This window comes from Camarhynchus parvulus, chromosome 7 (genome assembly GCF_901933205.1).
Source record: "Camarhynchus parvulus chromosome 7, STF_HiC, whole genome shotgun sequence".
NCBI classification, from domain to species: domain Eukaryota; kingdom Metazoa; phylum Chordata; class Aves; order Passeriformes; family Thraupidae; genus Camarhynchus; species Camarhynchus parvulus.
The window spans coordinates 24,640,526-24,658,406 of record NC_044577.1 but is presented as its reverse complement, the minus strand read 5'-3'; the positions used below and the strand labels follow the sequence as shown (position 1 = coordinate 24,658,406).

The following is a 17,881-nucleotide window of genomic DNA, read 5'->3' as shown; positions in this document are numbered from 1 at the left end:
GATCTTCAATATGGGAAATGTGCTCATTTTTATTATTTATCATATAAATATGTGTGATCAAAACATTGTCAGTGCTTTTTATCTCTGCTGAAGAGGTAGGATTTTTGACAAACACCTTGCATTTTCTTTCCTCAAAAAAACCTTATCTGGCAGAAATCCAGAAGGAATATACCTGATTTTCTCTCTATCTGTAATGAACTTGGTGACATTCTCATAACATTGGTTATGAGCAAGGTGGAGGTGGGGAAAGCTGACAGAACCTCCTAGCCTGGAAAACTCATGCTTCTGAGTCAACTGAATATGGTTTGGATGCCTTAATCAAAAGAGTTTCTTTTCTCTCTGGGGATTTCTCTTATTGTTATTCTCATAAAAATTGTTTACAGTAATCAATTAAGTGCAAAGTAGGAAAAAAATTATTCTGTGTACACAGAAATGGATTCTCAATTTGTTTCTTTTTTCAGATGATGCTTCTGCTTAGTTTTCTGAAAGTGCTCCATATTCAGGGAAAGGTGAAATATGAAATTCTGTGTTGTTACACAAGGTACATAAAAGGAACAGAAAAAATATTGTTGTTCTGTGGCATAAATCTGTAACACACCTCCTGTGAATGGAGAAATGTGGATGGCTTCCATGTGTGGGGAGACTAAACAAATTAAAAAGATGGTTGAGGGGAACTGTCACAGGAGAGCATGGAGATCATGTGTGACATAGAGAAAACACGCAGGAATTGATTCTTTTTCATCATATATGAGCTCAGGGGTACCTAAAAGATTACACAGCGGGATTTGGGAGTTTTTTGTTTGCTTGTTTTTTCCTGATGCAATGAATTCAACTTGAAACCACCACAGGACAGCAAGGAGGCTGATAGATCAAGAGAGGGAGTACAATCCATCTGGAAAAAGCCCCAGTTTTGTCTGATAGATTCAGAAAGTGCAAGTAAACATGGAGGTTTAGTTGTAGCTTCCCACTCAGGTAGCTGTGAGACCATTGGGAAATGGGAATGAGCTTCAGGAAAACCTTTTGGCTTCCCTGGGTTTCTCTTTACCCTCAGAGGCAGAGGTAGGCTCCTGGGCTAAATAAAGCTTTTATTTTACTCAGGCTGGCAGTTCTTTCTGTATACAGTTCAAGAAGCAGTAACCTCTGTATGCTCAAAATGTGTTCAAGCTGAAGAATTTGGAGGTGGAATGGAAAATTCAGGGCAATGACTCATTTAGTGTTTTTAAAAGTGGAGGTGCAGAGAGCTCATGGCTTCTGGGAATTACAGTGACTTTAATCTGTGAAGGATGAATTCAAGGAAGAAATCAGACCATCAGAAATGAGCAGCATCATTGCATTTAAAGGAAAGTGGTTTTTTAATGTTCACTTACTTTTTTGTAAAAGCTCTTTCTAATTCTAATTTAAGTTCCTTTCTATTTTTTTAAAGTTCTTTCTAACAGCATTTTTGCCTGTTTAATTGAAGGGATTCAGATAGGGATCTGAATTATTGTAGCCAGTTATTATTGGGGCAGATAAACACCAGATTTCTTGTACATTGGTGTCTGGTCATAGGTATCCAGTGTCTGGTGTGGATATGGAAATATCAACATTACAAGTTAGTTTACTGTGTTTATGTTTGCAGTGGTTTCTCTAAAGCCTGTCAACTTTAGAGCCCACTGCTGAATAGAAATTCTGAATAAAGCAGAAAATTGTGATTGTGTGTGTTGAGAGGGAATTGGACAGTTATACAAAGAGAGAGAGAGAGAGATAAGGGAAAGGAAATGTTGCAGGGAGAAAAAAAAAAAGGAAAAAAGTATTAAAAATATAAAGTCAATTTTCAGCATGGCAAGAAATTTAGCAATAGTGTCACAGAATATCTGATGAATAGCTGATACTAGAGTGGGTAAATGTACTTATCCACTGTCTGAAGAAGTGGCTGAAAAAGCAAGGTGACAAAAAACTGTTGATGACGTGCTACTATTTAATAGTATAGTATACTATAAGTATAGCGTACTTACTGGTCAAGAAGTGAGAAGAGCCTGTGAAGCCCTTTAAAAGGATCTTACCTTGGGGACTGTTTCTTTCTACCAGAAGTAGAATATGTTGCTGAAATAGGAGGTTGTCAGGAACTATGCCTAATCAAAGACATAGAAAGATATCTGTGCAAAGAGAGGTTAACAGAAAATAATCCAGGACTGTTTAGAATGGGAAGACTCAAAGTGAGTGGGGGTCACTGACAGAAGCAATGCTCATTTTCATTTTCTTACAATAGGAGAAGAAAGAAGAAGGTTCAATGACAGTGAAAGATAAAACCCTCAAAACTAGATCTAAAAGGAAAAGACAGCACCTTATTAACATAATGTTGTTTTCACCTTATATAGCCATTGTACACAAAGTCACTTTCCCAGGGAAATTCATCAGTTGTAAGAAGCACTGAGGAATCCACACCAAACGTGCATCTGTGTGTGGGGAAGTGACTGAATGTATGTGCCCAAGCCATGATTGGATGCAGTTGGATGCCATGAAGGGCGCCGTGAGGATGTGAATGGGTCCATGCAGGGATTATTAAATTGGGGTGGTTGCATTGAGTGCTTTGGGAACACATCTGGCATGTTTCCAGGGCCATCCACATGGGAATGTGAGCTAGCTGTGCTCACTTTTCCTGGGTCTGCAGTCATCCATGAGGTCTATGGCCACACCTTTTTGACATGAAGTGCAGAAAGAATGTGTTGTGTCATACTTTGGGGTAATGAACAGCCACCAGGACTGGGAAAGATTTTCCTTGTAGGCTGGTTGTTTGATAGTCAGCCCACTTGAATTAATCTTTATTGAAGATTCATAACAGTCAATAGAAAAAATGACTGATAGACCGTCTGAACCTCAGGTCTGTCAGTCTTTCTGTCATTGTGAGGCTTATTTTTTTCATGCTGCTTAGAAATCTATTGGTCTGTCTGGAGCACTGCTAAAAAGCCAATAACCATGTTCTCCAGGACAAAGCCTATAGACATTATAGACATGCAATCTACTTCCATGTGCTGGCTTTGCTGTCCTGTTTGAAAAGTGGAATGAACTTTTCTCATCTCCTTCTGAGAAAATTTTACCCTTGAAATCTGAAAGATTTACTTGCAGTGCACTTGAGTCATCCTGTCACTGTACTTCTCCACTGATGCTGTTTTACAGTATTCAGACCCTGGGCTATCAAATCAATAATGCTTAGAAATTGCCATGACTAGATCAATGGTTCAGTTTATCTTTGCCAGATATTTTTCCTGTCCTCAAATAGTTTCCCTTTCTTCTCTTCCCTTTTTTTTTCTTCCAGGATTGCAGTTTGGGGAAAGATGCAACCTTATCTTAGATCTTGCTGCTGGTCCAAGATCTGTTTTTGAAACTGTCCCAATGAAAAAGCCATTAATTAAAAAAAATACATCTCTACTTGTGGCAGATCATTTCTGTTTTGGAGTCTCATCTCAAAGTGCAAATACTGCTAATTTCTCTGATGCAGGGAAAAGAAACTTTTATTTTCTCTGTCTCAAAAAACTGTATAGAAACTGTCTAAATCTCAGAAAAAGTAAGGGATTCTAAAAAGATGTGAAGTAGATAATCAAAATTATACTTGCAATTTTTTACAAATTGCGTCCTTTTTTTTCATTCAGCTAACAATGATTAAGATTTTTATTCTTCCATATAATACATATCCCCATTAATGTTCCTAAAGCAATCAGTTGTATTATTGTCCATGGAATCCATCTTTCCCTTTGTTTCCACATGTGAATCTCGGTTCATCTGCTCATAGAATTCCTTCATCTATTTTCCATAAGAAACCATCTCCTTTTTGCTTTGTGTAGCAATTACATGGGTGCAGGAGTCACCATGTACTCAGCCCCTTTTGCATTTCTTGTGGACTTGGGAAATTCTCATGTGAAGACAAGGGCTGCCCCTGGGCAGGCTGGAGCAAGAACAGATAGGAGGAGGGCATGCCCTTAATTCTGCCTTTAATACCTGCAGCTACAGGATTTTGGAACAACAATTTAAATGGTCAAACTCCCTCTACCCTGTAGCTTACTGTCTGTAGTTATGATTGACTTTTTCACAAGAGAAAACAAAAAATAGAAATTCCTTACAAATTATTTACTCCTGTTTAGATTAAAGGCAGCCCTTAAAGATTTACAGTTTATCCCTCAAACACTACAGGTCTTTTGGCACGTTGTAGTTCTGACAATTGATATGTTTCTCTTTTGAATTTTCATTAAATATTCTTCCAGAACCTTGCGGGAGGAGGGTGCAAGATGTCACAAAAGAGGTGTCTTGTCGTCATCCATCAGAGACATCTGGCACGGTCATTCTGCTGAGAATTGCTTTGAATGCATTGCAGTGCCCTGGATGGATGAGGCTGAATCAGAACTCAGGAGGAAGCTGATGAGCAGAAAACAAGCTGCAGAAGCATATATTGCTGGGTCAGCCAGCAGAAAAAAAAAATAGATACAAAAATAGTAATGGGATGCTTTCAGAGAAGACTCAGGAAACTTCTTTGGAGTCAGTGAATTAAACTGCCTGTGATAAGAAATTGCTCTTTCAATATCATTTGAGGGGAATTTATATTGGAGTAGCTGGGTTGACCTGCCACTGCAGCTTAGAACAGTACAGTGTTTAAGAAGGAAAGTCTTTTCTTTTTTGTGTACTTTTAGTTATAGGTACAGCATTCAGGATAAAATTTGGCATTCAGTGTGGAGCACCATGAAACAAATGCATCGTATGAGCTCTGAGAGTTATTTTTTTCTCTCATGTAGCATTTACCGTATGTTTGCTTGTTGGCAATTTAATCAGTCTGAATAATCTTGTTTTGTGACAAACCTCCTAAATCACAAAGGAATGATGCCATTTGTATGGGTGGAATATGCTCTACAGGGATATTTCAAGTTGAAGAATAAAAATGAGAATTAGACAATACAGAATTCATTGAAAGCCAGTTTTCCAGCTGCTCTAATTTCCCACAATTTAATTTGTGTGCCATCAAAAGCAACTTGGAGGTTTCCAGCAAGATGATAGAACTAGGGGCTAGGCTAAACAGAGAATCTCAAATGTGCTTAATGCATTGCAGTCCCATGCTGTAAAAACATCTCCTAGGGCCAAATGCAGACAGCATAATATCCTAGTGAATTGGACCATTAAATAAAACTGTGAAGTCATAAAGCTGTAGCATTACCCTGAAATTAAAGCATTGTCACCTTTGAATTATGGAAATAATTTAACAAGCATTTAGGAAATCTGCTTTTCAGGGCTGCATTAAACTATTCCACATTATACAATAGAAGATGTGGCTGCAGTCTCCTACTTGGTTTTGAATGACTTCCAGCTTGTGTTTAGTTTGAAATTTTACCAAGCTGAGAAAGTAATAAAAGAGTAGAATGGAGTAATAGAAGATAAAAATTAACAGTAACCTATGCCTGGACAACAGCTTTTTAATTCTCATTGCAGATTTGTAAGTGCAGGGAGTGCTCATTAAATGGAGTAAACAAGAAAAAAATGTAGTATGGACAGATGTAAAAACATAATGATAACTTCTTAGTTGAGATCCATGAGAAGAGAGCTCTATCTGTGTAGTGTAATGGTTTCCAGGTATGGAAATGACTAGAAGGAGGTAGTGGCACTCAGCTTCGTTTGCACCTGTGATTACAGTGTCATTGTGTAAAAACATAATGTAAACAAAACAGAGCAAAGATTAAATAAAAATCCTTGCATTATGAAACAGGGACAAATATTTGAAGCCCCATTTTCAAAAGCTGTGGGCATTACTGGTGTAGAGGTGTGCCTCTAAAGGCAAATGCCAAGGCTGGAGCTCAGGTGCAGACAGCTGTGCACTGTTTGCTGGAGGGATCTGTGCGCACGTTCAGATGGCAGCTACGTGTCTCACACAGGTCCTGAGCCTGCCTGAAGTGCCAGATCACAGATCATTGTCAGGAGGCTTCAGAGGACCTGCCAGTCAAGTAGGGAGGGTAGGATGCCTTGACCTCATACTGAGGCAGGCAGTGATATTTTGGGAGCAGCCCTAGCTAAACTTGTGCAAGTGAATTTGGGAAAGTAGAATGATTTTTTTCTAGTTGTTGCCAGGTTTGAAGTGGAGAAACTGGGATTTGATTAAACCCCAAGGGCTGATCTGAAAGGTGATGGTCTTCAGAAGAAATGTTGAGATTATTTCTGAGTGGTTTTCTGATCTATGGAAGCAGATGCAATGGTCTTCATATATATTGTCTTGGAATGGTTCAAGGATACTGCCCTCTAGCTCTTAGTAACTTCTCTCTCAACCATTGGAGATGTAGGATGGAGCACTGTTGGCTCTTCTACTCTATCCAAAGCAATCTAAAGTTTAAATAATTTTCAGTCTCACTCACTGCATTTAAACAAAAAGGTGTCCTTTTGAAAGAAGGAAGTTTGTTTTTGGAGACTTTTTTACTGTGATGTGAATGTAATCCTTTATTCTTGTAGCAGGTTGTGTTTGACTTTGTATGCATTTCCTTGCCACTCTGCACCTCACGTGCTGCTTTCTAAAATGGAAGTACTTACTCTTTCCCTGGGAAGTGGGAAGAAGTGTGACTGAGATGGTGGAATGGATTTCTCTTCCCTTTCTTCCTCTCACCTTGTTGCCACCAGCTCTGTCTGTGTTGTGTTGAGCTGCCCTTCTGATCTCAGGTTTGCTTGCTGGTGGCTATGACTATCCTGTCACTAGATCAATGAGAAAAACACAGATTATTTTTTTTGAGAAGCTGAACCGATGGGCACCTTTACTTCAAAGGTGAAGCACAGAGGGAAACTTTGAAATGACCACTTAAGCATAGATCTAATCTGTAAAAGTAGTAAGCCTAAAAGACTAGGCATGTGTTGATTAGGAAATCTCTGAAATGTAACTTCAAAATTCTTCTCTTCTTTGTAACTTTTTAAACTCCGTTCTGATGTACTTGCTAAATCACATTTACTTTGAATACAGAAAGAAACTTGATTTGTTTTTCCTTTCCCTTTGTAAACTAGAGGATGGAAAATAGGTCAACTTATTTCTAAATGATCCTGTGGAGAAAAGCAGATCCAGAATGTCAAAGTTCAGAACTCAGGACAGCTATGTGCAGCTGTAATGATAACAAGACTGCTGAAAATTAATGAAAAATCATAGAGGAAGATAAGAGGAAGACCTGTCACATTTCCTGTCCAGCACTCCTGTTAATGAGTGCTGGCTGCTTACAGTATATTTGCTGATACCTTGTCCAACCTCATTTCAAATGTGTCAATTAATTATATTTCCAACACTTTTTTTGGGAAGACAGTTTTGTGCTATGCTATTTTTAATCAGCTTTTCCTAGTATCCCTTCTTTGCTTCTAAATTGCTAGCTCTTGATGCTTCTGACTTTTCAGGTACCCACATGGCACCTTTCTTCATGCACAGCCTGGAAAGTACAGCAGTGTTAACCACTGTACAACAAGAGCATTAGGCTGCTCTACTTCCTGAGCAGCACTGTGGCCACTATTGTGAGCATTGATTTTATTGCATTTTCTTAAAATTATGTTCAGAACTCTCAGTGGGGAGGTGCTTTTCACAGCCCACCTGGAATTTCAGCAACCAGTATATTCCATCATCTCCTGGTTTTACGTCTCACATTATCAGCAACTCAGTGTTTGTCTTTTTAGTAGATATTTCTGTTAAGGCAGAAGTTCTGTCAGCTTTTGTGAGAGGAAAGTTAACTCACCCTCGGCTGCTTCTGAAAAATCCACTCTGTTCTTGTCAATATTGCCTTGAGAGAGCAAAAAGAAAACAGAGGGACTGACTGATAAGGATCGCTATTTTAAGATGTACAAGATGTCTGTTACAAAGTCATTGAAGTATATTGTTGTTCAAAGCAATATATGTGCAGGACTGTGCAGGGTATTATGCTGCAGTGTTCACTGTGATAACAACCACTGGGACAAGTATTACAAGCAATAAATTTGTAGTATTTCTTATCATTTTAATCTGACTTTCGTGTATTGCAAATTGCAGTAATGTTTATTTGAGCTCCAACTCCAAGGGTCCACAAGCAGCTTCCTGAAGTCAGTAAGAACCACAGAATTGCAGACCTGTGAACAAACTTTCTGTCTACATCACAGAAATTATGAGAGGGTTGGGAGTGAATGTGTGGTTTGTTCTGTGTAAATTATCCTTACAGTTAATGCAAGTTAATTTCTCTGTCACTTGCAGCCAGGTCTTGGAACAGACCTCTTTAGATAGTCTCCAGATGGTTGTTACTTGCCTGTCATTTGAATGCCTCCATAATGACAATCCATCAAATCAGCTGTGTCTTTGCACAGATAGTCCATTTATACACCTATTAGAATTTTTATACACCTATTAGCATTCTGTTGAAGTAATCTGGGGCATATATGTGGCTCAATGAAAAATATTTTGACTGCAATGCATTGTAGCGTCCACAGAGCTACTGGGCTCATCATGCCAGTGTATTGGAAAGATCAGGCTCTTCAAGAACTCAGGCCAGGTAATGTGGTAAAACCATCTGAATTCTTAAATGCACAGTTTTACAGCTTAGAAAATATATGATTCATTGTTATCTAGGGTTTCCCTGATGAAGCATAAATAACAAAATAGAAATCTATTGCCTAGATCTCACTTCTTCCTCTGTAACTGTCTGCATATTTCTGCAGGTGAGATTGAAATCTCCCTCTCATCAAATGATTGAAAATTGCTGCCTTAAATTTTTGCCCTGTCAGTACCTTGTATCCTCCCTAGGCAAGCAGGGTCTTTGATAAAGAGGAAATTTGCTAGTTGTGACTTTTACTAATAGTGTTGGGCATGTACAGGGCTCAGTCCTGTGAATCCTCATTGAAGAGTTCGTCTTTAACTCTGTGTCAGCTCAGCAAATTGGCCTTTCTGCCTTGCCCATTGCTATACCAGAACCAACTGGGAAAAAGCCTCCCTGGAAGTTAATTGCTTCTAAGTGTGGTGTTCTCATTATGCCAACCCCAATGCTGATTGTGAGCTGGGTTGTAGGTGCAGGTTATGCTTAAGCCTACATTCTGCTTTCTGTCACCTACATAATCCCTTGCTCTGCCAGTAAATGCAATGAAGGAAAGGAGAATGGGCTCCCCAGCATGGAAAAGCATCAATATTTAGAGTTAACTACAGATGCCAAGTCATATGGCATTCTGTAGCATCATCCAAGTAGGGCATCACTCAACTTACATGCAGAGAAATCTGAAAACTGAGTGAAATGAGTGATCTGACTTCCAGCTGGGTGGTAAGAACATACTCTCAGTTTAACTTTCTGGCAAGAGATTGTGCTTTCTGCTCATGGTGAGTTTGTGCAAGCTCATCAGCTGCAGTTCTGTGCTTCCATTTGTTGTTACAACAGCATGGGCTGTGCTCTCAGGCAAAAAGTGAATGTTACCCCAATGAACCATATTACTATGTGTTTTCTCTTAGGGACTAAACCAGTTGAAAGATATCTAATTTTATACAGATATCTGGTAATAGAAGAAGCTGAAGGTCTCCTGTGCTTCCCAGGAAGCTTGTAGTTTCTGTCTTTCTCAGTGTTTGCTTGAGCTGGTTCAGAAACATATTTGTAGGCCACACTGACCTTTCATGGAGACAGACCTGTTGGTGTTCATCACAAAGTGCCCATTTTGGGGCCTGGGGTCCTGCTGATAGTCTGTCCACTGCAGTAAAATGTTACATTTCAGTTGTTTTTTTGTTCCCTGCATGTTGGAAGTGTTTTGCTGTTAACCTCCTGTTCAATCGTTTCTCATTTAACAGAAGATAAGATCTGGACTGAAGTGCAGCACAACAGCACGGGGCTGACCAGAGTGCAAGGAGCTGGTCCAGAGAAGCCCTACACCATGTCCTTCAACTACAGCAGCAGTGCAGAGCAGCTGGAGGCTGTGATCAGCAGTGCTGAGAACTGTGAGCAGGAGGTCGCCTACCACTGCAGGAAGTCACGGCTCCTCAACACCCCCAGTAAGTGCCCCCAGCCCAAATCTTTCCTTCTTAACTCCTATTGGTTGTACAGCCGGTAGAGGCCACACTGCAGCTAAGGAGAAAAAAAAAAAAACCAAACCCAAACTAATAAAAAACCCCAAATTAATAGTAGCAATATGGAATAAAGTGAAAAACCTTTTAGCGTTTTGGATTCTACTGTGCAGTTCATGCATGCCCAGACTCTGAAAACTATGATGGGAAGTGCTACCTAGAAATCACAAAAAGTGTATTTAGCTGATGGCAAATGGAGGTGTTTATTCATTTACAGTTTTTACATGTATATCAAAGATAAAAAGCATCCAGATTGCTGCAGACTCATAATGTTATGTAGGGGAGGGGTGAAACCTCTTCTGAGACCCGCAGCCCTGAATATGATGTTCAAAGTGCTTGGTAATACAGTTCCTGGGGCAAAACTAACTTTCCCTTTGCAATAGAAGGAATATTTTTTTCACTTGTCTTAATGTAACAGAAAAAAGGAAGCATCAGTTTGTGCTTCTGTGCAGCACCAAATTTCCAGTGGCTACTCAGGATGTCTGGCTTCCAGTCAACTCTGTCTTAATGTCAGGATTTTGTTTGCTTATCTGGAGAGATGAATGACAGTAAGGGCAGACTTCTGAATGACTTCAAAGTCTTCTCTGTTACTTGTAATGACTGCGTTGTCCTGGTGATTATTTGATTATTAGCAGCTCTTAAATTTGTTTGTAGTTTAGAGGAAGGACCATGGAAAGCCTGAAGGGGAGTTTGCAGTAGGAGTTCCTATTGTCTTAAAAACATATTGCCTAATGAGATGTGTCAGAACCCTCCTGGTTCCAGCAAAGTTACTCTAGCACTGAATTTTTATGGATACAGTAATCAGATGCCTTACAGTCAGTTTATTTTTAAAAGCTGTGAATTATGTCTTTTGTTATCATCAGATTTACCAGCCAAGAATTACTGGTATTGCTAATCTTTTTTTAAAGAATGAAATGTTAATATCAGCATCCAGGGTAGAGCACAAAGGGAAAACAAATTGTGGGCATAACTGCTCATAAAGTGGATTTGATGTCTTACAAGTACTTTCAGTGTTTCTGTATCCCACAAGACACTTGATATGGCTAAGAGGTAAAACCCCACAAAGGCTATTTTCAGAATGTTGTTTCAAGCATGAATGCCACAATATTAGAGCAAGTCTGCATGTATTTATTTTTGCATATTTCTGTGAGGCACTTGGTCACGTGTATGTAGGAATGTACACTATGAGTGGGTTTTGAGATGCCTCTTGTATGTGGGACCTCTCTAAACCTGGGGACACTTCCTGAGAACCAAAACTTTTGGGGAAAAAAAAAAAGTAAAGATAATCTTGTGTAAATTGACAGTGTATAAACTGTGCATCTTCAGGCCTAAAGCTATGAAACAACGGGCAGACTGGCTAAGAAGGCTCCTGACAGGCAGCTCATCCTCTACTTGTCCAGGACAAAGGCTGTGGCTGGTTCCTCAAGGGAGAGGATGTGGGGATGGCGTCCAGCAGTCTGGCTTGTACTCTTGCAGCTGGTGCAGTGCCACTGTGGTCCTGACAGCTGACCACACAAGAATTGCACAACTCTTTTAGTCTTCAGTGCGGCACCAGCTGAGAAATTAAAAAAAAAAAATTGCAATCCAGCGCTGTGCATGTGGTAGATGCCATAATTTTTCCCTCATTTTTTCTTCTTTTAGTATGCTTTTTAGTTACACTTTCAAATTTTCCTTTTTTCGTCCTGAGCTTTCCCCATAGTCTAAGGCTTTAAATTTGGCAAGATGTGAAACATGCTCAAAAATAACATTTCAGTTCCTGAAATGACAAGATAAGGGTAATTTGTTCTTAACTGAGTATTAAGTATTTTTGTAGAAAAGCATTATTTTCCCCAAGCTCTATTAATTGTTATTAATTTTGTAGTGAAATGCGGTTAGAAACTTAGAGGACCTTAGGAACTTAGAGACCAAGTAGTGCTGAACACTATAGGTGTCTTGAAGAGCTTTAGGACTTAAGGAATTTCCACTCCTAAACTTGGAGATGAGCTACAAGTGTGAGTGACCTCAGGGTATTTTGCTGGACCTGCTGCAGAAGCTTCTCACCTGTGTTGTGTTTGCCAGATTTGGGGCCAGAGAAACAGAGCAAAGATCAAAACTCTTGGGTTTTGTTTCTTTGTTTGACCTAGCCTGAAGCACTGTGTTCCCTCTGTGTTGCCAGGGTATCTTAATGTGTAATTGCTGTTAATGTGCAACGCTTCAGATCTGACTGCAGAATTCAGTATGCAATGCCCATGCATTAATGACAATACTGCATCTGTGCGCCAGCAGGAAATGTTACCTAACCTAATCCAGCTTGCTGAATGCCTCCACTCAATATTACCTCTGGACTGAGCCCAGTGGTGAATGCCTGATAGAAGGGCATCTCCCAGGGGTATATCTAATCTTGACAAAGTTATAAAAGTTCCTCTTCCAAAGGGGTAATGCAATCCAAAGAATTTCCAAAGAAATCCAATCCATTGCTGAGCTATCACTCATTCTGGGCTTTGTTTTTTGTTGTTGTTTTTTTTTTTTTTCTCTCTTCCCACAAGGGCATGGAACACATGGTTAGGATATAACAGCTGGTAGCACCAACACACCAAATCCTTGTTTTCAGGATCTAAATACTATCATGCTTCACAGAGAAGGAATAATAACATTTCCCTTTCCTTTTGCATCACAGTGCAAAGAGGTATGTTGTTGCATAGCAATTTTGGCTTTCACAGCTTTGACATGGGACGAATGGGACAGGCAAGGCATTCTGGACTGCCTCAGAGAGAAGCCCAGGGAGGCTCCTGCCTTGCTTAAAATTGTTCCAGTTTATACCAAGGAATTTCTCTTTCTTCTTTTGCTGATCCCTCCTGCCCTGAAGACACAGGCACATCCTCAGCGGGTGTGACTGAGCGTGGTATCCCCCTTGAGTTTCTTGGATTTACATCTGCAATGTGTCAGACATGCAATCTGGCAGTTGGCAGAGGAGTTTACTCATCTCCACCTCCTGCTGTCTGGAACAGCCTTATTGGTTCTCCCTGTCATACTACAGCTTAGCTGCGAGCGTGTATTTGAAAGCAAAAATTAAATTCCCCTAAACTGTAGTTTTGTACATCTCTGCCATCAGACAGATTTTCAGGTTTGTAAATGCTGCAATAGATGTCTGTTCATCAAGGCATAGCTGGCTTTTTTATGGAGATGGCAAAGGAAACTTGTATGACCAGAAATCACAAGTCTCCTGTGAATTTCCCAGGCCTGTTGGAGAAACACTAACATAACCAAAGCAAATCTGATAGTGGGCATTAATTAGGAAAGTAATCCACGCTCTTAGAAAAAGATTCCAGCCTTACCCTTACAAGTAGAGGCCAAGCCAGGCAAGCAGGGTGGGCAGGAAGCTTGAGCTGCCTCTAAATGTGCTCTCTGTATTCTGAGAATATGGTAAAGAAATGTAGCCTCCCAGGGCTTTGATTTCCTTTCTTCATGGAGCATCTCAGGCAATACCTAAGGAAAGAGCACATGTGCAAGGATAGCCACATGTGAGCAGATGCATGTTTTATTAAGCTGCTAACACACAAGATGTTTGAAGGTATGAAAACATTAACTGAACAGCCCCCCAGCTCTTGACTGAATTTGCTCAGTTTTCTAGAAGCAGTGGGTGGACTCAAATGCTTGTCACTTGGGAAGCTTCCTCACATCCACCTTATCAAGGACTTAGCACAGTGATGGCTCTATCAGTGGCAGCATAGCTTGCTTTACAATACTTGGCTGACAGTCTGTCAAGTTCATAGCACATTTGTGTAGGCAGGGAGGGAGAAAAGATCAGTCCAACAGAAAAATCAAAGAAATAGAAATGTCTGTAGGTGGTGGGGTTTTCCTGACTTCCTTATTTTTCTCTTTCCAGTAGAATTCCTACACCATGTCACCTTAAGCTTTGATTTCAAGCATTGATCCTAAACTACATCCATACTAAACTACACAGCTCTTCCCTGAAGTTATGGTCTGTCAAGTCTCAGCATTATATGAGTTGCACCCAGGTTTCCACCTCCTCTCCTCCTCTTTTGTTCCCAGCTAGTCCCATATTTCAGTGCCAGGCTGCACCAGGTGTGTCCCCCAGTCTGACCCCTTATGCCAGGCAGCTGGTTGCCCTCACTTGTGAATCACTGCATTTGCATTTTGTAACTCTCTATTGGAGGGAAAGATGTAGTTCTGCCTCACAGCAGGGAACACATCATAATTTCTTAGTTTAGACTTAATTCTGTTGCTGAGACAGGTCAAGTTTTCTTTGTCTATGCCCTGTATGTTGCTAGAGCTTTGTCTGTGCAGGCTCCCTCCTTAGCTCCAGGTGAGGCCAGTGATGTGAGAGCAAAAGGTGCTAAGAAATGTCCTTCAGGGCCCTGCCTTCAGCAGTGGCTGCTGGAAAGATGCAGCTTAAGGTGAGCACACAAGCTGATGTCTTTAGCAAGTCCCTCAATGTGTCCCCATCACCCACAGCTGCTCAGATAAGGGCATTAGCATTTATGCTATTGCCAATCCCTTTTAGTATCCAGTATGGATCTGTTGTTCATAAACTTGTCTAGTCACTTTTTGAACTTCATTAGGCTGCCTGCCCTGTGGCCTTCTAGGAAAGAAAGTTCCATGAATTCCCCACTTGCTGTTTTACAGAACTGCATTTTTTTTAATGTGCTTTTAACTACTGTTTTTCTCAGTACACTGAGTTCTTGTATTGCAGGATGCAGTGGAACACAGTTTTGTGCCCATCCAGAGCTTTTATAGTGCTTTTAGTTACTCATCTAGGACTTTCACTAATTCTAGGATTTTTCACCTGAAGTGCCCACGATTTTTTGAGATATGGTTTGCACCAAGATTTCAGCACTTTAGAGCAAATCTTTTTGAAGAAAGGAGTCTGAAGCCTAGATTCTGTTGGAGTATTTTACATAGATGTATCAGGAGGTGATATAAAATGACCTATAACAAGCAATCATTTACCAATGAGGTTTTGCTCACTAGTATTTTATGCCTTTTAAATATAATTTCCAGTTTATCATTCCAGTGCTTTCAATTGTTAATGCACTACCAGGGGACTATTTGTTCTTGTACAAAATACCTTTAAATTGTTATTGCATTACCAGGAGACTATTTTTCATTGCACGAAATAACATAGAACAGGGCAGTCTGCCCTCAAAAAGTGGCTTGTGTTGAAGGAGTGGTGGATAGGTGGCAGGTGTGGGTTGTGTGCTGCATTTTTTCTTGGGTAAATAGGATCCCTTTTTTGAGAATGATTGACTTTCCATCTGTATTTCCATCACCATACCTTGTCTCTCCCCCGAAAGTGGCAGTGACAGCTTCTCACAAACACAATTTTAGACAACTTGTGCTATATTTGGAGACTTTGGAACAGAGTTTACCATAGTAATGCAATGCAACCCCTTTATTTGCAGGGAGAGATTTAGAGGCCATTTTTAAAGATGCTGTGTTGTTTTTTGTGTGCAGCTGATTACAATGCAGGGGGTCTAAGCAGAATACAAAACCTGTGGCATTGCAGAGGTAACTTGGCATGGAGCCTGCACACACCTGTGAGTAGTGGAAATATCATTATCCCAATTCCTGACCCTTTTCTCCCCTTTCCCTCTACTATCCTCCCTGGCTGGCAGGGAGGTACCGTGTGCTATAGCTGCCAAGCAGGGAATGGCAGCTACTTGCTGCTATTACTTCTCATCCAGTCTTGTTGTGTTTCTCTGAGTTTGAAATGCAGCCAAGAGGCTAAATGATGGGAAAAACATGGGAATAAATCCTTGCTCAACCATACACTGGATGGCTTCTAACACAGTGGAAGGAAAGCATGTTCCCTCCTTGAAACCCACTGCAGGAGAGGGCAGGCTTCTAATTCTGCAGTGACACCAGCAGGGCAGGAGTCTCCTGGGATGGCTCCAGTGAACACTGGAGCACCATATCTGCATTTGCTTTAGACACAACGTGTCAGGTGAATTTAAAAAAACACTTATTCAAGTGAGGATTGATGGAGTAGTGAGGAGACAGCTTCTGTGGTTACACTCGTATTTGCTTCTGTCAAATACATCCCCCATATTGCTGCTGTTACTGGATATTTCTGTTGCTTTTTTGTTGTGTGTTTGTTTCAGGTTTTTTCCCTTCCTTGAATGAATTTATTTTTGTAAGTCTGAGGAGCAATTTTGGAATTATACTTTTATTTTATTTTATCAAATTTCATTTCATTTGAGACCTTTTACAGTTTACAGAGAAAACATATTTGCACTCCAAACCAAATAGATCTACTGTCTTTTACTGATGTGGAAATTATCTTTTCCAGTATACAGGAAGGTGGACCAGGGGTATTAATGAAGGTACATAGGACATGTAAATGAAATGTAAATCTAGACAACAGATTTTGAGCCTGAATTCTGGAATTAATTGCATACATGATTATTGGTGGTTCTAAGAGGAAGTCGATGGTGTTGAGCTGATGTTGCAAGATGTTTACTTGACCTCTGCAATCTGTTGGTTTGGGACTTTTGATCCCAAAGAAATTCTGGTTTGGAGTAAAGTCAATGATACCTTTTGTTCAGCCTGTGAAACCTGTCAGTGCTCATAGCTCAGTAATGCTGAAACGTTGAGTTCAGGGAATTCTGCAGTCCAAATAAGAGTTTGGAAATGGATAGGTTTATGAGGCACACATGTGCCAGAACCAAACACACCTTAATGATACCTCTGGCTTGAGAGACTCAGTTGTATAAACTATTCATACACACAGTTTGAAGAAGGGAAGAAGGACAGAATTCTTTCAAGCTGTTTCAGCCAACATTCCCTTAATCATGAGCAGTAATAGTCTCTTTAAAAAAAAAAATGCAGGACTCAGCATATTGTTAATAATAAATAAATAATGGTGATTAGAAACAAACAGCTAATCCTTGTTTTTTTATATTAGTGGGTTACTAGCTATGACAGCAACCTGTCCTCCATTCAAGAAAGAAAGCAGGACTGCTGCCTGAGCAGAAAAGTGTGCCTTCTCCCTCATTAGAGCCACAGCAGGGAGCGTGTTCTCATCACACTTCCATTTGTCTGCTTCTTTCAGCTGTCCTACTTTAAACATCTTGGGCTCCATTAGACTCAGATTGTCTTACTGACATTAAACTAATTTGTCTGTCAAATTTGGGCCAGTGCAGAGAGTGATGTTTTCTGATTTTGCAGAGCAGAAGATGTAAATTACAGCAGTGGAAGAGTTCTCATCTAACCTCTTTCAACAAGATGCCACATGAGTGGCAATAGTAAATGGCAATAGTAATTTTCATTGGTATTTACATTATTTTTGAGGCTAAAAAAGCATTTGTGGCTGTAATTTCTTAGTTTTATGTTCTTTTTTGTTCATTTGACTCCTGCTTTAGACTTGGGGAAGAAAGTAGGTGCATAGCAAGGCACTTGGAGAAAATCAGATGGGATAGAACCCAACCCCTGTGCTTAGGTTTTGTTGGAATTGGTTTGACCTGTCCAGGAAAACAAAGGTATTAGGGGGCTATACTCCAAACAATCAATAGTGTAACTTAATCATAGAAGTAATTATGAGGAAAGAAAATGCAACTCTATGGTAAAAAAAAGACAGGTTTTTGTTCTGAATAATTACGTTACTGCTCAGATTCACTGCTTGTAAATCTGAAGTCCAGGAATTTTACCCCCGTTCCAGTTGGAAGGTAGCCTGTGGAAAATTTATTTTCATGTTTGAAAGTGTGAACGCAGAGACAGGAGAAAAGGATCTACGAGAATCGGGTGAAGGTGGCATTTTGACATTACTTGGTGTTCAAACAAAAAGAGAACAAAAATCTTATCTAAGCAAAACACTAAACTAAATACTCTTACATGAGTTATCTG

At 40.0% G+C, this 17,881-nt stretch overlaps 1 protein-coding gene across 3 annotated transcripts in view; it reads left to right on the top strand.

The window, feature by feature from the left end:
• The window catches only part of CNTNAP5 (contactin associated protein like 5), a 271,197-nt gene that overhangs the window by 177,972 nt on the left and 75,344 nt on the right, over positions 1–17,881 (top strand). For all 3 annotated transcript variants that reach the window (XM_030952826.1, XM_030952828.1, XM_030952827.1), the window contains one exon: positions 9,767–9,967. In XM_030952826.1, coding sequence (XP_030808686.1) covers positions 9,767–9,967 — 201 coding nt within the window. The remainder of the gene's footprint in view (positions 1–9,766; positions 9,968–17,881) is intronic.